The sequence below is a fragment of the Anolis sagrei genome, chromosome 8 (genome assembly GCF_037176765.1).
Source record: "Anolis sagrei isolate rAnoSag1 chromosome 8, rAnoSag1.mat, whole genome shotgun sequence".
NCBI lineage: Eukaryota > Metazoa > Chordata > Lepidosauria > Squamata > Dactyloidae > Anolis > Anolis sagrei.
The window spans coordinates 6,074,208-6,099,344 of NC_090028.1; the positions used below are offsets into that span (position 1 = coordinate 6,074,208).

Here is a 25,137-nt window from a genome sequence, read left to right on the forward strand (position 1 = left end):
AAATGTCAGGAAAATCATTTATTATTTATTATGAGTTATCCCCAAATATCAATGACTATTTCTTATAATAATTAAAAATTAACAATAAATAAATACCATTATTAATTATTAATAAAGATCATTAATCATTTATTATTATTATTATTATTCAAACTACAGGAAATATCAGGAAAATCATTTATTATCATTATCATGAGTTATCCCCAGTTATCAACTACTATTACTTATTAATAATGCTTATAAATTAACAATAAATAAATACCATTATTATTAATAATGATAATTAATCATTATTATTAATTTTTATTATTATTATTATTATTATTATTATTATTATTCAAACTACAGGAAAGATAACCAACCACACAATCTAATAATCATTTAAAACAAAACAAATGCAAAAAAAACCCACAATTAAATACTGCTGTGCAAATATTTATTATTTGTTGTTATTAGTTATCATCAGTTATCACCAATTAGTATTAATTAGCATTATTAAGTATGGAGCCCCCAGTGGCGCAGTGGGTTAAACCCCTGTGCCGGCAGGACTGAAGTCCGACAGGTCGTAGTTTCGAATCCGGGGAGAGGCGGATGAGCTCCCTCTATCAGCTCCAGCTCCTCATGCGGAGACATGAGAGAAGCCTCCCACAAGGATGATAAAACATCAAAAATCATCCAGGAGTCCCCTGGGTAACATCCTTGCAGACGGCCAATTCTCTCACAACAGAAGCGACTTGCAGTTTTCCAAGTCGCTCCTGACACGACCAAAAAAAAGTATTAATAATAATTAATCCAATTAGTAAATATTAATTATTACTAATTAATGAATAATAACTGTTGGTTGTTATTGGTAATTAGTTATTAATTAATATTATTAGGTAAAGGTTTTCCCCTGACATTAAGTCCAGTCGTGTCCGACTCTGGGGTGTGGCACTCATCTCCATTTCTAAGCCGAAGAGCCGGCATTGTCCGTAGACCCCTCCAAGGTCATGTGGCTGGCATGACTGCATGGAGCGCCATTTAACCATTGGATGTTATTATTCATTGCTATTAATTATCCCAGCCTAGGTTTTGTGAAACCGCCTTCTTGCTTCGAAATCTTTGTACTTACTCTATCTTCTTTAGTTTATTCATAGTAGGAAATATTTCTGTGAGCTTGACCATGTCTTGTCCCTTCAGCTTGTTGTCCTGCAAGCTTCAAAGGGAGTAACAGCTTGTGAATATGATCCCCGTAATGGGAAATAACTCAGGCCAATCCTCCCACGACCTCCCTCCTGAATCAAGGAACTCCAATTTACTTGATGTCTTCCAACTGCTGGCAGTTTGGAAAAGCGCCCATGAGATGTTCAAGGCCAGAGATGGTGATGTTCCCACCCGTCAACCTGGAAAACGAAAGACACACAGCTATCATGAAGGCTGGATGATGACAGCGAGGAGAGCAAGGATAGTGGTGGGTACCCCACTTTGGTTCGAGAAAGGGGGAAAAATATATTTATCCTAATTCAGATACACTATGGAATGAATGCAGTTTGGCACCACTTTGACTGCCCTGGCTCAAGGCAATTATTATTATTATTATTATTATTATTATGACGCAAAAACACAATATGTCACAGCAAACGAGATTATATCTGCTAGACTTCGTATTATTATTATTATTGTCGAAGGCTTTCATGGCCGGAATCACTGGGTTGTTATAGGTTTTTTCGGGCTATATGGCCATGGTCTAGAGGCATTCTCTCCTGACGTTTCGCCTGCATCTATGGCAAGCATCCTCAGAGGTAGCGAGGATGCTTGCCATAAAGGCAGGCGAAACGTCAGGAGAGAATGCCTCTAGACCATGGCCATATAGCCCGAAAAAACCTACAACAACCCTATTATTATTATTATTATTATTATTATTATTATTATTATTATCCGTACTATTATTATATTATAATAATGATGTTGTTGATGATGATGATGAATGCAGTTTGGCACCACTTTGACTGCCCTGGCTCAAGGCAATTATTATTATTATTATTATTATTATTATTATTATTATTATTCTGACACAATATGTCACAGCAAACGAGATTATATCTGCTGGATTTCGTATTATTATTATTATTATTATTATTATTACTATTACTATTATTATTATTATTATTATTATCTGTATTGATATAATCTCGTTTGCTGTGACATATTGTGTTTTTGTGTCAGAATAATAATAATAATAATAATAATAATAATAATAATAGTAATAGCCTTGAGCCAGGGCAGTCAAAGTGGTGCCAAACTGCATTCATCATCATCATCATCATCATCATCAACAACTTTATAATATAATAATGATAATACGGATAATAATAATAATAATAATAATAATAATAATAATATGAAATGCAGCAGATATATATCATTTGTTGTGACATATTGTATTTTGTGTCACAATAATAATAATTTTTTTGGTCGTGTCAGGAGCGACTTGAGAAACTGCAAGTCGCTTCTGGTGTGAGAGAATTGGCCGTCTGCAAGGATGTTAATAATAATAATAATAATAATAATAATAATAATAATAATAATAATGGCCTTGAGCCAGGGCAGTCAAAGTGCTGCCAAACTTCAATCATCATCATCATCATCATCATCATCATCATCATTTTCAACATTATTATAATATAATAATAAAATGGAATTTTGTATTATTATTATCCGTATTATTATAATATTATAATAATATTGACAATGATGATGATGATGATGAATGCAGTTTGGCACCACTTTGACTGCCCTGGCTCAAGGCTATTATTATTATTATTATTATTATTATTCTGACGCAAAAACACAATATGTCACAGCAAACGAGATTATATCTGCTGGATTTTGTATTATTATTATTATTATCCGTATTATTATTATATTATAATGTTGATGATGATGATGATGATTGCAGTTTGGCACCACTTTGACTGCCCTGGCTGAAGGCTATTATTATTATTCTGACACAAAAACACAATATATCACAGCAAACGAGATTATATCCGCTGGATTTCATATTATTATTATTATTATTATTATTATTATTATTATTATTATCATCCCTATTATTATTATATTATTATAATGTTGTTGTTGTTGTTGTTGTTGATGATGATGATGAAGAATGCAGTTTGGCACCACTTAGACTGCCCTGGCTCAAGTCCATTGTTGTTGTTGTTGTTGTTGTTGTGACACGAAATACAATATGTCACAGCAAATGATATATATCTGCTGGATTTTGTATTATAATAGTAATTATTATTATTATCCGTTTTATTATTATAATAACGATAATGATGATAATGATGATGATGAATGCAGTTTGGCACCACTTTGACTGCCCTGGCTCAAGGCTGTTGTTGTTGTTGTTGTTGTGTAGTGTCAAACTGCATTAATTCCACAATGCAGTTGTGCCCTAGGCTTGCTTTGCCCATTCTTTCAGGGCTTGTTTTGTTGCAATGCAAAACTGTTGCATTGCAAAACATAATCGGAGCACTGCTTACCGAAACGTTGTCAAGCATTTCATCTTCGGCAGGCTTTTGGAAAGGGTGGCAGCGAACTCGTCACCACACTTTCGGCTCCTAAAGCTAAGAGGAAAGACAACATGAATAAACAGGTTTACTTTGTCATTTGGGAGTTGTAGTTGCTGGGATTTATAGTTTACCTACAATCAAAGAGCATTCTGAACTCCACCAAAGATGGAATTGAACCAAACTTGGCACACAGAATTCCCATGACCATGTTGTGATGTAATTTTAGAGTTTTTTTAATACTGGTAGCCAGATTGTGTTCATGTTCATGGTTTCCTCCTTTCTGTTGAAATTGTCCCACATGCTTGTGGATTTCAATGGCTTCTCTGTGTAGTCTGACATGGTGGTTGTGAGAGTGGTCCAGCACTTCTGTGTTCTCAAATAAATACCAGTATTAAAAAAACTCTAAAATTACAACAGCACAACAACAGAGATGAAACAAACAAGGACATCTAATCACCTCTCAACAAAAGTTTGCTCCAGGCACTGTCAGGTCATTATATGCTAATCAAGGTGATTATTATTATTATTATTATTATTATTATTATTATCCGTATTATTATTATATTGTAATAATGTTGGTGATGATGATGATGATGATGATGATGATGGATGATGATGATGATGGAATTGGAAGACCAATTGAAACATTCACACCTAGCTCCAGCAGACAAGAGTCCTTTGTCCCACTCTGGTCATTCCACAGATATATAAACCCTTTTTCCTAGTTCCAACAGACCTCACTACCTCTGAGGATGCTTACCATAGATGCAGGAGAAACGTCAGGAGAGAATGCCTCTAGACCTTGGCCATATAGCCCGAAAAAACCTACAACAACCCAATGCTTCAAACTACAGGAAAGGAGATTCCACATGAACATTAGGAAGAACTTCCTGACTGTGAGAGCTGTTCAGCAGTGGAACTCTCTGCCCCAGAGTATGGTGGAGGCTCCTTGTTAGGACGCTTTTAAACAGAGGCTGGATGGCCATCTGTTGGGGGTGCTTTGAATGCTATTTTCCTGCTTCTTGGCACAATGGGGTTGGACTGGATGGCCCACGAGGTCTCTTCCAACTCTGGTATTCTATTACATGCATGTGATGAAGTCCTAAGTTGAACCCCTGTTCATGAGGAACCTCATAGAATCATGGACTCATAGAGTTGGAAGTCAAATAAGAATAACAGTAATAGGTCATACCTCAAATTCTGTATATTTTCACAGCTCCCCAAGACATCCAAGTAGTCAAGCTCCATGGAGCACCCAACGAAGTCCAAGCGCACCAAATGAGTGCTGCTGTTGATCACAAAGGCCAACGCCATGATGTCCAGCGGCATCAGTCTGAAATTTCTGAACTGAAAAGTGAAGTTCAACCGCTTCCCGACGTGTTGGGCTAACTCAAGGTCTTGTGTCTCGTACACGCAGTGGCAGAGCTCAACTATCTTGGGCCCGGTTAAATGGGCCACCGCCAGCTTCTTCAACACCTCCAACACGATGGTTTGCCGTTCCCGTATCCAAGTCTCGCTTTGTCCGGATAAGGAGACGAGGAATCCCCGACACTCTTTGGACGAAAGGCCGGAGAGGAAGACATGGCAGTTGGCGGTGAATGGCTCCTTTGGCCCTTTCTTTAAAGTCCACTTTGACCTCAAGAAGAACTTCTCTTTCAGACAGTTGCCGTCTACGCTTTGGCTCGTCAATAGGAAGAGAGCGGCGAGGAATTCTTGCAAGATGAAATGAACGAAGGTGTAACCTGCTTGTGTTTGGCCACTACTCGTCTTCACCTCAAAGGTCAACAAGAGACTGTGTTGGCAAGCAAAATCCTTTACCTGTTTGGAATGGGGGGGGGGGGGGTCCAAAAAGGAAAAAAAACATGCAAAAGAGGTAAAACAAGAACAACATTAGCTGCAAATCAGAATCTTTTCATGCCAGCAGTAGAACGAGTGACTTTCAGCAATTCAGGAGCAGAGTCCAGCTTGAAAAGCTTACCTGTCTGAACGCATCTCAGAGATTAAGATCAACAGGGGAGCTTTTGCACAATTAAAACTTGTGCGGCAGGTGCGCCCATACCTTGGGAAGTCTGACTTGGCCACGGTGGTCCACGCTTTGGTTACATCCCGTTTAGATTACTGCAACGCTCTCTACGTGGGGTTGCCTCTGAAGACTGCCCGGAAGCTGCAGCTAGTCCAGCGCTCGGCAGCCAGACTACTAACGGGTGCTGGGTACAGGGAGCACACCACTCCGCTGTTACGCCAGCTCCACTGGCTGCCAATTAGCTTCCGAGCACAATTCAAAGTGCTGGTGTTAACCTATAAAGCCCTAAACGACTGGCCCTGTTTACCTCTCTGAATGTATTTTCCCCTATGAACCATCAAGATTATTAAGATCGTCTGGAGAGGCCCTGCTCTCGGTCCCACCGGCCTCGCAAGCGCATCTGGTGGGGACGAGGGACAGGGCCTTCTCGGTGGTGGCCCCTCGACTCTGGAACTCTCTCCCACCAGAGATCAGAACTGCCCCGTCTACCTTGACATTTAGGAAAGACCTCGTTATGGAGACAGGCATTCGACGAGTGAGCCAGCACCCTGTGATATGGATGGAGGATGACGACTTTATTACGACACAATTTTAGTGTGACGACTGACCATTATAGTTATTGATTGTAATTGCTGTTTTAATGTTTTACTGTAATATGAATTATGATGTTTTATTGGTTGTATGTGATATTATGGTTGGAAACCGGTCTGAGTCCCTCAAGAGAGGTGAGAAGGCCGGTATACAAAACCTTTAAATCAGTGTTTCTCAACCTGGGGGTCGGGACCCCTGGGGGGGCCGCGAGGGGGTGTCAGAGGGGTCGCCAAAGACAATTAGAAAATACAATATTTTCTGTTGGTCCTGGGGGTGCCGTGTGGGAAGTTTGGCCAATTCTATCATTGGTGGAGTTCAGGATGCTCTTTGATTATAGGTGAACTTTAAATCCCAGCCACTACAACTCCCAAATGTCAAGGTCTATCCTCTCCAACTGCACCAGTGTCCACATTTAAGCATACTGAGTATTCATGCCAAGTTTGGTCCAGATACATCCAGTGCTCTCTGGATGTAGGTAAACTACAACTCCAAAACCCAAGGTCAATGCCCACCAAACTTTTCTAGTATTTTCTGTTGGTCATGGGAGCTCTGTGACCCAAGTTCGGTTCAATTCCATCATTGGTGGAGTTCAGAATGCTCTTTGATATTGTAGGTGAACTATAAATCCCAGCAACTACAACTCCCAAATGACAAAATCAATCCCACCAGTATTCAAATTTGGGCGTGTTGAGTATTTGTGCCAAATGGATGAAAATACATCCTGCATATCGGATATTTAGAAGATAATTCATAACAGAAGCAAAATTATAGTTGTGAAGTAGCAATGAAAATAATGTTATGGTTGGGGGTCACCACAACATAAGGAACTGTATTAAGGGGTCGCGGCATTAGGAAGGTTGAGAAACACTGCTTTAAATAAATAAATAATAAATAAATTCTGGGGAGGCCCTGCTGGGGAGGCGCGACTGGCGAGGACAAGAGACAGGGCCTTCTCAGTGGTAGCCCCTCAGCTGTGGAACTCCCTCCCCAGTGAGATTAGATCAGCTTCCTCCCTCTTGGCCTTCAGAAACAACATACAGACTATGGGACCAAGCCTTCAGGCAGTAAAGTAATGCAGTATTAGAAAGAAAAAGGAAATGAGTGCAATTGACAACAGGAATGGCCTGGGATTACAATTCTGGATTCTGTGATTTTAATGCTATATTAACATGTTTTAATTCTATACTTTAATTTTAAATGTCTGTTTATGTTCTATTTTTAATATGATTTTAAGGTTTATCATAGAATCATAGAATCAAAGAGTTGGAAGAGGCCTCATGGGCCATCCAGCCCAACCCCATTCTGCCAAGAAGCAGGAATATTGCATTCAAATCACCCCTGACAGATGGCCATCCACCCTCTGTTTAAAAGCTTCCAAAGAAGGAGCCTCCACCACACCCCGGGGCAGAGAGTTCCACTGATGAACGGCTCTCACAGGAAGTTCTTCCTAATGTTCAGATGGAATCTCCTCTCTTGTAGTTTGAAGCCATTGTGTCACGTCCTAGTCTCCAGGCAAGCAGAAAAGAAGCTTGCTCGCTCCTCCCTGTGACTTCCTCTCACATATTTATACATCGCTATCATATCTCCTCTCAGCCTTCTCTTCTTCAGGCTAAACATGCCCAGCACCTTAAGCCGCTCCTCAAATGGCTTGTTCTCTTTAGTCACCCTCCTTTGGACACATTCCAGCTTGTGGTCTAACCAAAGTGGAATAGAGGGGTAGCATTACTTCCCTGGATCTAGACACGTGCTCCTCTTGATGCAGGCCAAAATCCCATTGGCTTTTTTTGCCGGCACATCACATTGTTGGCTCATGTTTAACTTGTTTTCCACGAGGACTCCAAGATCTTTTTCACATGTACTGCTCTCGAGCCAGGCATCATTGTCCCCCATTCTGTATCTTTGCATTTCGTTTTTCCTGCCAAAGTGGAGTATCTTGCATTTGTCACTGTTGAACTTCATTTTGTTAGTTTTGGCCCATCATCTCTCTAATCTGTCAAGATCGTTTTGAATTCTGCTCCTGTCCTCTGGAGTATTGGATCTCCCTCCCAATTTGGTGTCGTCTGCAAACTTTATGATCATGACTTCTAGCCCTTCATCTAAGTCATTAATAAAGATGTTGAACAGGACCCAGCCCAGGACGGAAACCTGCTTGTGGCACTCCACTCATCACTTCTTTCCAGGATGAAGAGGAAGCCTTGGGGAGAATCACCCGCTGGGTTCGTCCATTTAACGAATTACTGATCCACCTCACCGTAGTTTTGCCTAGCCCACATTGCCTAGCCTGAATTGTATTGCCTAACATTGATGTTAATGTTGATGCAAATGTTGATGGGCCTAATTTGGATAGTGAGGCTGAAGTGATCAATGAGTACAAGGCTCAAGATGGAGACACTTTGGGCAGTAAAAATCCTACAGGTTTTGATTTAGAGGCTTCAAGGGAAAAGTCAAGTTCTCATGAGAAAGTTTCTGACAGACCGAGAGAAGAAAATTCACTCCCTTTTTCTCCTGGCCTGAGCTTGCAAGATAACTTAACACCTGGTCGGGTCAACTATAATAGCCACAATTTGGAGATAAGCCAGAACTGCAGGAAGGCCCAATGTTTACGTAGTTCCGAGAGAATCCGGCAACTGAAACCAAAGATTAGAGTTAACCGGAATCAGTTTCTGGGATTTAAGAGTGCCCGTGAGGGAGATTTCCTCAGACCAAGCATAGTCTAGAATCAAGTACAAACCTCCTGGGTTTTCCAGTGGTCTGGTCTCTAAGGGAATAATCTGTTCATGGATTTCTATTGAGAGTTGTCTGGACATTACTGCTTTGGATTTCCTGCAAGCTTTCTGGACAATGCTGTTTGCTGTTTCATTTTGGATTTTTACTTTTGGACTTCATTCTATTTTATATTCATCATTCAATAAAAAGGATTGCATTTTTCCTAAACCAAGGTGTGGTATATCAATGACAAGAGGGCCCTGTCTCCTGATCTGGAGTGCAACACCATATTCCTAGGAAAAGAACAAAAGGGGCTTGCCATATGGTCAGAAAAGGCATGTCTCTGAGAAGTATCATGTTTTTCAGTGACGAGACGCTAGTGAATGGCTATTGTTGTTAATTGTATATTATTGTATAATGTGTTATGATGTTAACTGTTTTTCTACCGTGTTATTGTAGCATTGAATTTTTGCTGTTCTTCTTGTTAACCGCTGTGAGTCGCCTAAGGGCTGAGAACAGCGGTATACAAATAAAGTAATAAATAAATAAATATCAGTCTAACAAGAAAAGAGATAGAAGGAGAGAAAGAAAGACAGGCAAACAGGCAAAGGAGTGCCGATACCTTTGCCAACTAACGCATCTGCCTATGTGCAAGCTTTTGCATGATGTGGTTGACTGCGAACATTACCTGCTCTGGGACCTCGCCGGCATAAAACAACATCTTCTTCTGTTCTAGACCTTTGAAGGCCCACTCACATAGACCTAGAAGGGCTTCTTGGTGTTGGCCCAAATGCGCTTCTTTATCCTGATGCGTACATATGGTGGTGCTGAGCATTTGGATGTAAAACTCGGTCACAGTTTGAGGTAGCTGGTTGCTCCCTGCGTTTTGGAGCAAGTATTCCAAGCAGATGCAGACAATGTTGCACAAGGCGGGGATGTAACACATGCTCAAGAGTTTCCCGTTGTTTTTCAGGTAGGTAAGTGCTTGTTCTTTCTCTGAATGGTGGCGGAAATAATAGCCAGCGTACTCCTCGACCTTTTCGCGGTCAAACCCCCAGATCTCCGCCAGCAAAGTGCTGGCTTTCAACAGCGATTCAGGGATGATTTTGGGTCGCGTCGTGACCAATACGGTGCAGCCGGACAAGAGTTTCCCATTGCAAAGACCGGCAAATAGCTCAGCCGTCGAGAGAGGATTGACGCGATCTGGAGATGGCACACAAGGAGGATATGAGAGCTCGATGTTCTCCACAAATTCATCCAGCCCATCGAAGATCACCAATATGTGCCGGGCATCCTCTTGAAGCTGCTCAAATACTGCATCCGGGCAAGAGTCAGGTTGGAGGACGAAACCAAAGAAAAGTTCTTGCAGGGTAAGCTTTCTCTTGATCAGGTTGAGCTGCCTGAACTCAAAGAGGAAGATCAGTCTGAACTGAGGCAAGGCGCCTTCAGCCCATTGCTGGCAGATTTTGTGCATGAGTCTGGTCTTGCCCATCCCTGGTCTACCCAAGAGGAGGATGACCTTTGTCGTCTCCATTTGGACGGAGTCAAAGAGATCGGACAACCTCATGGTTGCATTGCCGTGTTCCTCCATGTCGTGCAGACACGTGTGTTCCTCCTTTACGCCTTTTTCCATCCTCCTCTTTAACTTCAAGGTTTTGCGATGATGGATCACAAGGTTGATGAAAGTTTGGCTGAAAGATGACAGCTGGTCCTGGAACGGCCCACTTGTTCTGTATCTTTGGAGCATGCGTTGGATGACGAGTTGCCGGTACCTTTCTGCAGAATCTGATGAAAAGAAGGGGAGAAATGAGAACCATTGGAAAAATCTATTAATTGTTATTATTATATTTATTACTGCATTTATTTATACCCCACTATTTATACCCCCTCAGGGATTGGCGCGACCGATGTGATCATGTCATCTAACATGTCTGAGAATTTGGTCCATTCTGCCTTTCTGAAGTTGAATCTTTGTTTAAATCGAACTTCCTGAAACCTTATTGTTGGGAACAGTTGGCATACTATTGGTCGGTGCTGTGTGTTTGGGATTGGTGGTCTCACTGATTTATCATACGAAATATCGTACGAAAGCTGACTGGCACAACCTGGGGATCACAGCCAGACACAGTGAAGACATCTGCCCTTGCGCTGTGCTACTCTGCTGCTGAGTATGCATGCCCAGTGTGGAACACATCTCAGCATGCTAAAACAGTGGATGTGGCTCTTAATGAGACATGCCGCATTATCACGGGGTGTCTGCGCCCTACACCACTGGAGGAATTACACTGTTTAGCCAGTATTGCACCACCTGACATCCGCCGGGAAGTAGCAGCCAATAGTGAAAGGACCAAGGCAGAGACATCTCCAGCTCATCCCCTGTTTGGGTATCAGCCAGCACGTCAACGACTTAAATCTAGAAATAGTTTTCTAAGATCTACAGAGACACTCGCTGGAACACCTCAGCAAGTGAGAGTCCAAAAGTAGCAGGCTCAAACCAAAAACCTCAACCAATGGCTGATACCAAATGGGAGACTCCCCCCTGGGCACACAGAAAACTGGGCTACTTGGAAGGCGCTGAACAGACTGCACTCTGGCACCACGAGATGCAGAGCCAACCTCAAGAAATGGGGCTACAAAGTGGAATCCACAACATGCGAGTGCGGAGAAGAGCAAACCACTGACCACCTGCTGCAATGCACCCTGAGCCCTGCCACATGCACAATGGAGGACCTCCTTGCAGCAACACCAGAAGCACTCCAAGTGGCCAGATACTGGTCAAAGAACATTTAATCAACTACCAAACTCACAAATTTTGTATTTTCTCTGTTTGTTTGCTTTGTTCTGTTCTGTTACTGACACGACAAATAAAATATACCCCGCTTTATCTCTTCCAAAGGCGACTTAGTGGCGTAACATAAAAATATTAGCATGCAATTTAAAAATACACAAATATGCAAACAGGATTGAATATATTGTCGAAGGCTTTCATGGCTGGAATCATTGGGTTGTTGTAGGTTTTTTCGGGCTATATAGCCATGGTCTAGAGGCATTCTCTCCTGACGTTTCGCCTGCATCTATGGCAAGCATCCTCAGAGGCAGTGAGGTCTGTTGGAACTAGGCAAAAGGGTTTATATATCTGTGGAATGACCAGGGTGGGACAAAGAACTCTTGTCTGTTGGAGCCTGGTTTTTTTTTGGGGGGGGGGGTTGTCATATCAGGAGCGACCTAAGAAACTGGAAGTCGCTTCTGGTGCGAAAGAATTGGCCGTCTGCAAGGACGTTGGCCAGGGGACGCCCAGATGATTTGATGTTTTATCATCCTTGTGGGAGGCTTCTCTCATGTCCCCGCATGGGGAGCTGGAGCTGATAGAGGAAGCTCATCCACCTCTCCCCAGATTCGAACCTGCGACCTGTTGGTCTTCAGTCCTGCCTGGAATTACCAGGGTGGGACAAAGGACTCTTGTCTGTTGGAGCTAGGTGTGAATGTTTCAACTGACCACCTTGATTAGCATATAATGGCCTTACAGTGCCTGGGGACAATTTCAACAGAAAGGAGGAAACCATGAAAATGAACAAAATCTGGCTACCACTATTAAAAAACTCTAAAATTACAACAACACAACAACAGAGGGGAAACAAACAAGGACATTTAATCACCTCTCAACAAACGTTTGCTCCAGGCACTGTCAGGCCGTTATATGCTAATCAAGGTGGTCAACATTTAATAATATTAAATTGCTCTTGTGAGCGTTTAGTTAAAAGCGAAGAGCCCATTAACTTTTTTTTTCCGAACAACAACTCTTCAGTCCCAACAAATGCTCACGAAATAAAGCAATAGCAGAGAAGGGTTGCATGCCTAGTCGCTGCTGTTTTGATGCTTTGCAGTTGTGCTTGGCTGAAGGGCTGCTCCAAGGACGGCGTCTTTCGAACCCTAGAAATCGGAGAAAACAAGGACTCAGCAAGAAAGAGAACAGTTTTTCTTAACACACATTGGGAACACTAGATAGTGTCCCAGACCATTCCCTTAATGATGCAGAAGTGTTACATCCAACTGTTGAGACTTAGGTAACAGAGATTGTCTTTCACAGCAATTGAAGTGATAATAGCAGTTTTAATGAGGTACAAACTGAGAGAGGCGCTTAACAGCAGTGTAATTAGCAAATCAAAAGAACCTTCAGGCAGGTAAACAAACAGTAGTTAATCCGGATCTTCCAGGACTTGAGCTCAGCCAAAAGGAAAGCAAAGGTAAACAAGAGCGTGTGGCAAAGCACAAAATCAAAACAGTCTCTTAATAAACGATTCCAAGGTCAGGAGCAGGATGAAGTCACTCACGTAAGACGATTCCAAGGTCAGGATATACAAGGCAGGAAAACTGGATACCAGGAACCCAAGCAAGAGTTAGGCAGCACAAAGCATGTAAACAACACTTTGTCTTCTGCAAAGTAACATCTCTCAGCGTGCTCAATTTATACACGGTCACTATCACTTGATTGAGCCTCACTACTCGCATCTGACTCATTTTCCGCAGCTGCTGCATCTTGGCCACGCCAATGCTGCCATCTTTGATCCAGTGCCTGATCCTGCCAAGATGAACCCTCCTCCCAAGTATCCTGGAATCCCTCGAACTCATCACTGGACGTAGCTTGGGTGCATATGTCCCTAATGTTCTTAACAAGAGTCCAATCTAGTTCCTCCTCCATTTCATCCTCGCTAGAACTGGAATTGTCTGCTGTATCTTTAAGTCTTTTAGACAGAGTATCACTATCACTGTCAGACTCACTGGCCACCCGCTTTACTCCCCGGTAATCTGACTCTACTACGTCCCCAGAGCCGAACCCTGCAAAGTCCCCTGAATCGCTCGGGGCCAAAAAGATATCACGAATGCGCTTCAGCTGACGCTGATCCAGGTCTGATTCAGCATCACTCCTCCTTCTCCTGCAACCAGTAGTAGATACGGTGCCAGGACGCTGAGCCTCAACAGCAACACTGAATCTGACCCTCTGTGTCATTTTATGTTGCCCCTACAGATGCTGGATGGCTTATAGGGCCCACAACGTGCATCAGCATGCTGAATTATTGTCAGGTTTTACAATATATTGTAATGTAATATAGCTGAGTCATGCACTGCTAATAGGCTTCTGTTGGAAATGCCGAGTCATGCATTAACTGTATGTAGGGAATCATTTGGGGAATGTGTTCTGGCCTAGTCCAGGTGATTGTGAATGATGTAAACCTGGGTCTGAGTTAAGTTAATGAGTTGGGAACCAATCAGAGATTGCTATGTGTAGTTGTATAGAATTGTATATAAGGAAGTCATGTACAGTGTATACCTCTCTTTGTTGGGAACCAATCAGAGATTGCTATGTGTAATTGTATAGAATTGTATATAAGGAAGTCGTGTACAGTGTATATCTCTCTTTGTGCTGTGATGCTGTTCATCGAAGGCTCTGTGTAATTGATTAAAAGAACCTGTCTGCTAAGACAAGATATAACTGTGTGCTGTGGTAAGTTTGTAGTGTCATTTAGATCGAAGGGGGAAACAATAGTAAAACTGGCAATGGCTGGGCATGTGCTCAAGTGTCTGTAAAAGAGTTCCAGAGTGACTGGAGTTTGTGGGAGCAGTTGACTGAAAATACTGTGCAGGAAGAAGCTACTGGAAAGCGCTGAAGTGCAACTGATCTGCTGCTGAATTGTGAAATTAATCTCAACAATTATAAACTACGTTGTATGGTTTACAGGGCCTACGATGCTCGTCAGCATGCAGAATTATAAACCACGTTGTATTGTTTATAGGGCCCACAATGCGCATCAGCACGCAGTTATAAACCATGTTGTATTGTTTAAAGGGCCCACAATGCGCATCCGCATGCAGAATTATAAACCACATTGTATTGTTTAAAGGGCCCACAATGCGCATCAGCATGCAGAAATGTAATTCACGTGTGGTTTATAGGGCCCACCATGCACATACGCATGCAGAATTACAAACCACATTGTATTGTTTAAAGGGTCCACAATGCGCATCAGCATGCAGAATTATAAACCACGTTGTATTGTTTAAAGGGTCCACAATGCGCATCAGCATGCAGAATTACAAACCACATTGTATTGTTTAAAGGGTCCACAATGCGCATCAGCATGCAGAATTATAAACCACGTTGTATTGTTTAAAGGGTCCACAATGCGCATCAGCATGCAGAATTATAAACTACGTTGTATTGTTTATAGGGCCCATAATACGCATCAGCATGCAGAATTATAAACTAAGTTGTATTGTTTATAGGACCCACCATGTGCATCCGCATACAGAATTATAAACCACGTTGTATTGTTTATAGGGCCCACAATGCGCATCAGCATGCAGAATTATACACCACATTGTATTGTTTATAGGGCCCACAATGCACATCAGAATGCAGAATTATAAACTACATTGTATTGTTTAAAGGGCCCACAATGCGCATCAGCATGCAGAATTATACACCACGTTGTATTGTTTATAGGGCCCATGATGCGCATCAGAATGCAGAATTATAAACCACATTGTATTGTTTAAAGGTCTCACAATGCGCATCAGCATGCAGAATTATAAACCATGTTGTATTGTTTAAAGGGCCCACAATGCGCATCAGCATGCAGAATTATACACCACGTTGTATTGTTTAAAGGGCCCACAATGCGCATCAGCATGCAGAATTATACACCACGTTGTATTGTTTAAAGGGCCCACAATGCGCATCAGTATGCAGAATTATACACCACGTTGTATTGTTTATAGGGCCCATGATGCGCATCAGAATGCAGAATTATAAACCACATTGTATTGTTTAAAGGTCTCACAATGTGCATCAGCATGCAGAATTATACACCACGTTGTATTGTTTAAAGGGCCCACAATGCGCATCAGCATGCAGAATTATACACCACGTTGTATTGTTTAAAGGGCCCACAATGCGCATCAGTATGCAGAATTATACACCACGTTGTATTGTTTATAGGGCCCATGATGCGCATCAGAATGCAGAATTATAAACCACATTGTATTGTTTAAAGGTCTCACAATGCGCATCAGCATGCAGAATTATAAACCATGTTGTATTGTTTATAGGGCCCACAATGCGCATCATGTTGTATGGTTTATAGGGCCCACCATGCACATCAGCATGCAGAATTATAAACTACGTTGTATTGTTTATAGGGCCCACCATGCGCATCAGCATGCAGAATTATAAACTACGTTGTATTGTTTAAAGGGCCCACCATGCGCATCAGCATGCAGAATTATAAACTATGTTGTATTGTTTAAAGGGTCCACAATGCGCATCAGCATGCAGAATTATAAACTACATTGTATTGTTTAAAGGGCCCACCATGCGCATCAGCATGCAGAATTATAAACTACATTGTATTGTTGAAAGGGCCCACCATGCGCATCAGCATGCAGGATTATAAACTATGTTGTATTGTTTAAAGGGCCCACCATGCGCATCAGCATGCAGAATTATAAACCATGTTGTATAATCCTTTTTAAAACTTTTTAAAATTGCCAATCTCCGGATGCTGGAAAATGGAGAAAGGCAGGGAGTTTCAGAAAAACATCTACTTCTGCTTCATTGACTACTCTAAAACCTTTGACTGTGTGGATCATAATAGACTGTGGCAAGTCCTTGGTGGGATGGGCATCCCAAGCCCCCTTCCCTCTGTCCTGAGGAATCTGTACAAGGACCAAGTAGCAACAGTCAGAACTGACCACAGAACAATAGACTGGTTCAAGATTGGGAAAGGCGTCCGGCAAGGCTGCATCCTCTCACCCAACCTTTTTAACTTGTATGCAGAACACATCATGCGAGGATGTGCGGGGCTCGATGAAGGCAAAGCTGGGGTGAAAATTGCTGGAAGAAACATTAACAACCTCAGATATGCAGATGACACCACTCTGATGGCCGAAAGCGAGGAGGAGCTGAGGAGCCTTCTAATCAAGGTGAAAGAAGAAAGCGCAAAAGCCGGGTTGCAGCTAAACATCCAAAAAACCAAGATCATGGCAACAAGAATGATTGACAACTGGAAAATAGAGGGAGAAAACATAGAGGCCGTGACAGGGTTTGTATTTCTAGGTGCAAAGATGAGTGCAGATGCACACTGTGGCCAGGAAATCAAAAGACGCTTCTGTGACGATGTGTAAATTTTATTCCTTTGGTTATGTGTAATTTAAACAGTAGTTTATGGATGGTAAGTATGGAGGATTATGTTTTGTTGGAGATGGTGGCTTGGCATTAGCTGAGTTGCCATAGCAACAGGGGCGGAGCCAACTGCCTCTTCACGACGCAGCTTTTTAAAAAGAGTCAGTCAGTAAGCCGGTGAGCTACTGGGAAGACTCAGTCTCTGGGTGGAGATTCAGGGAATTAATTGGTGACCAATGGGGTTACAGAAAAGGACCTGATAGTGATAAACTACAGGGGTTTATTGATTCTGAGTTAAGAATCAAGGTTTGGCTGGGAGCCAATTCTGTTAATAAGCCTTTTAGCTTATTTGTTTTATTAGGACAGTTGTCCAGAAGAGTTACATCTGCTTATAGAAACCTCTTGAAGTCTGTGCCTGAGATTACTCATGAAACCTTACTAATGTAACCAGTCAAGATTTGTGCCTCTTGTGAAGAAACAGTTAAACATGTTATACTCCTGTTTAAAATAAACTTGTTACTGTTTTCCTCAAGCCTTGCCTGATACAGTTTCTCTCAAGGCAAACAGCCTACATAAGAAGTAAGGTCAAGCCAGGGACAGTGGGCGCTACGCTATCAAATGAATATAGCCTTCTGTAATTAATAGTCCCTTTATAAAATAGCTCCTAAGCCGATATTGATTGTTGCCCGGCTTTCCTCACAGATTAGGTGGCAGTAAGCTTTAACCACACTTCTTCACAAATTGGTGGTATTCGGTGGCATTAAAACGGTCTTCTTTACAGCTTCCTTCTTGGGAGGAGAGCAATGTCCAGTCTCGATAAAATAGTAAAGAGTAGAGACATCAGACTGGCAACCAAGATCCATTGCCTAGTCAAAGCCATGGTCTTCCCTGTAGTCACCTACGGATGTGAGAGCTGGACCTTCGGGAAGGCTGAGCGAAGGAAGAGAGAGGCTTTTGAACTCTGGTGTTGGAGGAAAGTTCTGAGAGTGCCTTGGACTGCGAGGAGATCCAACCAGTCCATCCTCCAGGAAAGAAAGCCCGGCTGCTCACTGGAGGGAAAGATACTAGAGACAAAGCTGAAGTCCTTTGGCCACATCATGAGGAGACAGGAAAGCCTAGAGAAGGGAATGATGCTGGGGAAAGTGGAAGGCAAAAGGAAGAGGGGCCGACCAAGGGCAAGATGGATGGGTGGCATCCTTGAAGTGACTGGACTGACCTTGAAGGAGCTGGGGGTGGTGACGGCCGACAGGGAGCTTTGGCGTGGGCTGGTCCATGAGGTCACGAAGAGTCGGAGACGACTGAACGAATGAACAACAACATAGTTGTTTTATAAGAATAATAATAATAATAATAATAATAATAATAATAATAATATAATAATAATAATAATAATAATAATAATAATAATAATAATAATAAAAAGAAGGGACTTTTGCACAGGCCAGCGAGTGAGCAATACATGGCTTCATCTCCTGCTTGGAATGACATATAGTCACAATTGTGCCAGACAGGAAATGCTGCAAAGTGTGAACCATTTTTAACAGCAATGTCTCTTAATGATAAGTCTTGAATATTTCCTTATTAAAAGTCAAGGACCGGGCTAGCAAGCATTCCTTCCTTCTGCTTCATTTAGGGATGGGAATTCTCCATTTTCCCACTTACATGTCAAGGAGAAAGCTTTCCAGATTTTCAGATCGTAATACGTTCCTACTAAAGTTAAAGGTTCAAAAATTAGAAAGAGAGAAGTAACTGTATTACTTGCTGACGTTGACGCGGAGGGAACGGCAGCTTCTTCAAACTCCTGCTCTTGAGCCGTGCTACCTGGAATAATTTAAACAAATATAAAAGTCATTAACTCAGAGTAATTTAATAATTGATCAATATTTTTGTGGACTTAGTGTTCTTTGTTCCCACTTTCTTTCAAACTACAAGAAAGGAGTTTCCATCTGAACATGAGGACGAACTTCCTGACTGTGAGAGCTGTTCAGCAGTGGAACTCTCTGCCCCGGAGGGTAGTGGAGGCAACTTCTTTGGAAGCTTTTAAACAGAGGCTGGTTGGCCATCTGTCAGGGGTGCTTTGTATGCAATATATATTCTACTTGCTTCGCTATCTCTATGCAGATACCCTCACTTATTGACTTTGCACCTTCATGGTGACTCAATGCACCTACAAGCTTGCTAATGGCAACATTCACACTTGCTTCAAACAGACAAGAGTTCTTTCTCCCACCCTGCACATTCCACAGATATATATATACACTCCATTTGCTTTACTACCTCTATGCAGACACCCTCACTGATTGACTTTGCACCTTCTTGGCAACTCAGTGCTATTCAAGTTCCTAATTGCAACTTTCACACTTGTGTTCAACAGACAAGGGTTCTTTCTCCCACTCTGGACATCATTCCTCGGCTATATATACACTCCACTTGCTTCACTAACTCTATGCAGATACCCTCACTGATTGACTTTGCACCTTCACGGTGACTCAATGCTATTCAAGCTTGCTAATTGCAACATTCATACTTGTGTTAAACATACAAAGGTTCTTTCTCCTACTCTGGACATTAATCTTTAGATATATATGCACTCCATTTGCTTCACTACCTCTATGCAGATACCCTCACTTATTGACTTTGCACCTTCATGGTGACTCAATGCACCTACAAGCTTGCTAATGGCAACATTCACACTTGCTTCAAACAGACAAGAGTTCTTTCTCCCACCCTGGACATTCCACAGATATATATATACACTCCATTTGCTTTACTACCTCTATGCAGACACCCTCACTGATTGACTTTGCACCTTCTTGGCAACTCAGTGCTATTCAAGTTCCTAATTGCAACTTTCACACTTGTGTTAAACAGACAAGGGTTCTTTCTCCCACAGACGTATATACACTCCACTTGCTTCACAGCCAACAGAACCTCTGAAGATGCCATTAGCCACAGATACAGGTGGAACGGAAGGAGAGAATGCTAGTGGAATATGGTCATACAACCTGAAAAACTCACAGCAACACAATGATGAAAGCCTTCAACAACACTCAGTTCTTGTGGGTTTTTTCGGGCTATATGGCCATGTTCTAGAGGCATTTCTCCTGACGTTTCGCCTGCATCTATGGCAGGCTTCCTCAGGTCTGCTGGAGCTGGGAAAAAAGGGGTTTATATATCTGTGGACTGACCAGGGTGAGACAAAAGGCTTTTGTAAGTTGGGCTAGGTGTGAATCTTTTCAACTGACCACCTTGATTAGCATACAATGGGCTGACTGTGCCTGGAGCAAACTCTTAATGAAAGGTGATTAGATGTCCCTGCTGAGGATATTCCACCTCAGACATCAGAAGAGCTGAAAGACCAAGAACAAGCCACAAGAGTCAAGATGAAGATCCACCCAGAGGAAAAGTGTTCCTGCCATACATCAAGGGAACCACTGATCGCATAGGAAAGCTGATGAGGAAACACAACATACAAACAATCTACAAACCCACCAAGAAAATCCAACAAATGCGACGTTCAGCAAAGGACAAGAGGGATCCTCTCACCTCTGCAGGAGTCTACCGTATTCCATGCAGCTGTGGACAAGTCTACATAGGGACCACCAAACGCAGCGTTGCCCAGACACACATCAAGGAACATGAAAGGCACTGCAGACTACTTCAACGAGAGAAGTCAGCCATAGCAGAGCACCTGAGGAACCAGCCTGGACACAGCATATTATTTGAGGACACAGAAATGCTGGACCACACCAACAACCACCATGTCAGACTCCACAGAGAAGCCATTGAAATCCACAAGCATGTGGACAATTTCAACAGAAAGGAGGAGACCATGAAAATGAACAAAATCTGGCTACCAGTATTAAAAAACTGTAAAATTACAACAGCAAAACAGCAGAGAGGAAACAACCAGGCACATCTTAACACCTCTCAACAGAACATTTTCCCAGGCTCAGCCAAGCCTTCAAATGCTAATGAAGGTGGTCAGTTGAAACATTCACACCCAGCTCCAGCAGAGAAAAGCTCCTTGCCCCACCCCAGTCATTCCACAGACATATAAACCCATTTCCCATTTCCAACAGACCTCACTACCTCTGAGGATGCTTGCCATAGATGCAGGCGAAACGTCAGGAGAAATGCCTCTAGAACATGGCCCTATAGCCCAAAAAAACCTACAAGAACCTAGTGATTCCAGCCATGAAAGCCTTCGACAAGACAAGAGTTCTTTCTCCCACCCTAGACATTATTCGTCAGATATATATACACTCCACTTGCTTCACTAACTCTATGCAGATACCCTCACTGATTGACTTTGCAACTTCACGGCAACTCAATGCTATTCAATCTTGCTAATTGCAACATTCACACTTGCATTAAACAGACAAGGGTTCTTTCTCCCATTCTGAACATTAATCCCCAGATATATTTAGACCCCACTTACTTCGCTCTCTCTATGCAGATACCCTCACTAATTGACTTTGAACCTTAACAGCAACTCAATGCACTTTCAAGCTTGCTAATGACAACATTCACACTTGTGTTAAACAGACAAGGGTTCTTTCTCCCACTCTGAACATCATTCCTCAGATATATATACACTCCATTTGCTTCACTACCTCTATGCAGATACCCTCACTGATTGACTTTGCAACTTCACGGCGACTCAATGCTATTCAAGTTCCTAATTGCAACATTCACACTTGTGTTAAACAGGCAAGGGTTCTTTCTCCCACCCTGGACATTATTCCTCAGATATACATACACTCCACTTGCTTCACTATCTCTATGCAGATACCCTCACTGATTGACTTTGCACCTTCTTGGCAACTCAATACTATTCAAGTTCCTAATTGCAACATTCACACTTGCTTTAAACAGACAAGGGTTCTTTCTCTCACTCTGGACATCATTCCTCAGCTATATATACACCCCACTTGCTTCACTAACTCTATGCAGATACCATCACTGATTGACTTTGCACCTTCACAGCGACTCAAGCTTGCTAATTGCAACATTCACACTTGCTTGAAACAGACAAGGGTTCTTTCTCCCACCTGGGACATTAATCCACAGACGTATATACACTCCACTTGCTTCACAGCCAACAGAACCTCTGAAGATGCCATTAGGCACAGATACAGGTGGAATGGAAGGAGAGAATGCTAGTGGAACATGGTCATACAACCTGAAAAACTCACAGTGATGAAAGCCTTCGATAAAAATAGGTATTTTCTTACCATTTTCTGCCGAGATGCTCATGAAGGTGATTTCCAGCTCCATGGGCAGGTTGAACTCCATGCAGGCGCTTTGGACAAAGTCCTTGAAGGCGGGAGGGTTAGCCTCGGCGGCCGTCCGGAACACATCCAGGACCAAGGAGACCTTCTCTTTGGGATTGGCAACGTCCTCAATGCGGCTCAAGTCCCTCGGAGGAAGGAGCTCCCTGGCTTTCCGTAGCACCCATTCGGGGTATTGATCGAGGAAGTCCACCAGCTGCGGCCAAGCGTAACCGATGGCCCTCCGGCGGGACGCATCGTCCATCTGGAGGGAGCAAAAGATCAAGGGAGGGATGCGGAAAGTGCTTGGAGCATTGTGTACACCAGTGTATCTCAACCTTCCTAATGCCGCGACCCCTTAATACAGTTCCTCATGTTGTGGTGACCCACAACCATAACATTATTTTAGTTGCTACTTCATAACTGTAATTCTGCTACAGGTTGCCGGTTCGAATCCAGGGAGCAGGGTGAGCACCTGCTGTTAGCTCTAGCATCTGCCAACCTAACAGTTCAAAAATACGCAAATGTGAGTAGATCAATAGGTACTGCTCCGGTAGGATGGTAATGGCGCTCCATTCAGTCATGCTGGTCACATGACCTTGGAGGTGTCTATGGACAACGCCGGCTCTTTGGCTTAGAAATGGAAATAAGCACCAACCCCGAGTCGGACACGGCTAGACTCAATGTCAAGGGGAAAACCTTAACCTACCTTTACATTATGAATCATAATGTCAACATCTGATATGCAGGATGTATTCTCATTCGCTGGACCAAATTTGGCACAATACCCGATATGCCCAAATTTGAATACTGGTGGGGTTGATTTTGTCATTTGGGAGTAGTAGTTGCTGGGATTTATAGCATTCTGAACTTCACCATTGATGGAATTGAACCAAACTTGGCACACAGAACTCTCGTCCCTCCTACCTTCATCATCCTGCCAATCTTTCTCGACCGTCTATGGCATGGCCTTTGTTTTCAGCGCGTTTCAGGTTCAAAGAGTCACACCCGGCCTCGATGGAGACACACCTGGGCAGGTACAGATGGCTGCAGAGAAGAAAGAGAGACAGGTCAGCACTTAATACATCCTACTCCTTGGTTTCACTTACTCACAGCACGATAGAAATAATAATAATAATAATTATTATTATTATTATTATTATTATTATTATTTGAAAAAGGAGACGGAGGGCCGGATTCTGGAAGCCCAAGAACAAGCCATTCGAGCCAAAGCCAGAACTGCAAAATCGGTGACAGATCCCAAGTGTAGAGTCTGCAAGGAAGCAGATGAAAATAATAGATCCCATCCTCAGCTGCTGCAAGAAGATCGCGGACAGACTACAAGCAGAAGCACAACATCGTTGCTCAGATGATTAATTGGAACTTGTGCCACAAATACCATCTGCCTGTGACAACGAACTGGTGGGATCACAAGCCGGAAAAGGTTACAGAAAATGAACACGTCAAGCTATACTGGGACTCCCGGATTCAGACAGACAGAGTTTTGGAGCACAAGACTCCTGACCTCACAATCGTGTTAAAAAATGTGAACGAGTCCACGGCAGACACTCTGCTGGCTGTTGTATTGGACCACACGTCGGACACTTCCCAAGTGTCTAGGACTGTATGATGTATTGGCGAATAATGCATGGAGATCCCAGTAAGGTGGCCTTCTGCAACTGGAAGATGGTAATTTTGTCAGCGCCGATTGTGTTTAAGTGCAGGCCAAGGTCTTTAGGCACTGCACTCAGTGTGCCGATCCCCACTGGGACTACCTTGACTGGCTTGTGCCAGAGTCTTTGCAGTTCGATCTTTATTATTATTATTATTATTATTATTATTATTATTATTAACACAACAAGATGAGTCCGCAGCAGACATTCTGCTGGCTGTTGTATTGGATCATACGTTGGACACTTCCCAAGTGTCTAGAACTGTGTGATGTATTGATGAATAATGCGTGCAGATCCAAGCACGCTGGCCTTTTGCAGCTGGCAGATGGTAATTTTGTCAGCGCCGATTGTGTTTAAGTGCAGGCCAGGGTCTTGAGGCACTGCACCCTGTGTGCCGATCACCACTGGGACTACCTTGACTGGCTTGTGCCAGTGTCTTTGCAGTTCGATCTTTATTATTATTATTAATATTATTATTATTTGAAACACCACAAGATGAGTCCACAGCAGACACTCTGCTGGTTGTTGAATTGTATCACACGTCGGACACTTCCCAAGTGTCTAGAACTGTGTGATGTATCGGTGAATAATGCGTGCAGATCCAAGCAGGCTGGCCTTTTGCAGCTGGCAGATGGTAATCTTGTCAGTGCCAATTGTGTTTAAGTGCAGGCCAGGGTCTTGAGGCACTGCACCCTGTGTGCCGATCACCACTGGGACTCCCTTGATTGGCTTGTGCCAGAGTCTTTGCAGTTCGATCTTTAAATCCTTATATCGTGTCATCTTTTCCTGTTGTTTTTCTGCAATCCTGCTGTCATCTGGGATTGCAAAATCAATGACCCATACTTCGTTTTTTAACACGATCGTGAGGTCATTATTATTTATTATTATTATTATTATTATTATTATTATTATTTAATTCTGCCATCTTTGGAATTCCCCCATTGCAAGGGTAAACCATGTTTCATTCCTGATTGTTGTCCAATATGGCAACCCTAAGGATGTAAACATTTTACAGGACAATAACAACAAAAACAACAACAACAACAACAACAACAACAATGTGCCATTTTTTCTCTCTTCATAGAGACCCAAAGCAGGCTTTTAAAGAATTTGTTAGGTCTTCAATGTAATCCTA

The 25,137-nt window shown here is 42.6% G+C and overlaps 1 protein-coding gene across 1 annotated transcript in view; it reads right to left on the bottom strand.

The window, feature by feature from the left end:
- The window catches only part of NLRC5 (NLR family CARD domain containing 5), a 62,227-nt gene extending 38,962 nt beyond the window's left edge, over positions 1-23,265 (bottom strand). The window contains exons 1-9 of the mRNA XM_067471158.1: positions 23,257-23,265; positions 22,294-22,594; positions 18,815-18,877; positions 12,700-12,807; positions 9,566-10,662; positions 4,750-5,375; positions 3,528-3,611; positions 1,299-1,382; positions 1,112-1,195 (exon numbers count right to left, since the gene is read on the bottom strand). Coding sequence (XP_067327259.1) covers positions 1,112-1,195; positions 1,299-1,382; positions 3,528-3,611; positions 4,750-5,375; positions 9,566-10,662; positions 12,700-12,807; positions 18,815-18,877; positions 22,294-22,594; positions 23,257-23,265 — 2,456 coding nt within the window. The remainder of the gene's footprint in view (positions 1-1,111; positions 1,196-1,298; positions 1,383-3,527; positions 3,612-4,749; positions 5,376-9,565; positions 10,663-12,699; positions 12,808-18,814; positions 18,878-22,293; positions 22,595-23,256) is intronic.
- Positions 23,266-25,137: the final 1,872 nt, after the last annotated feature.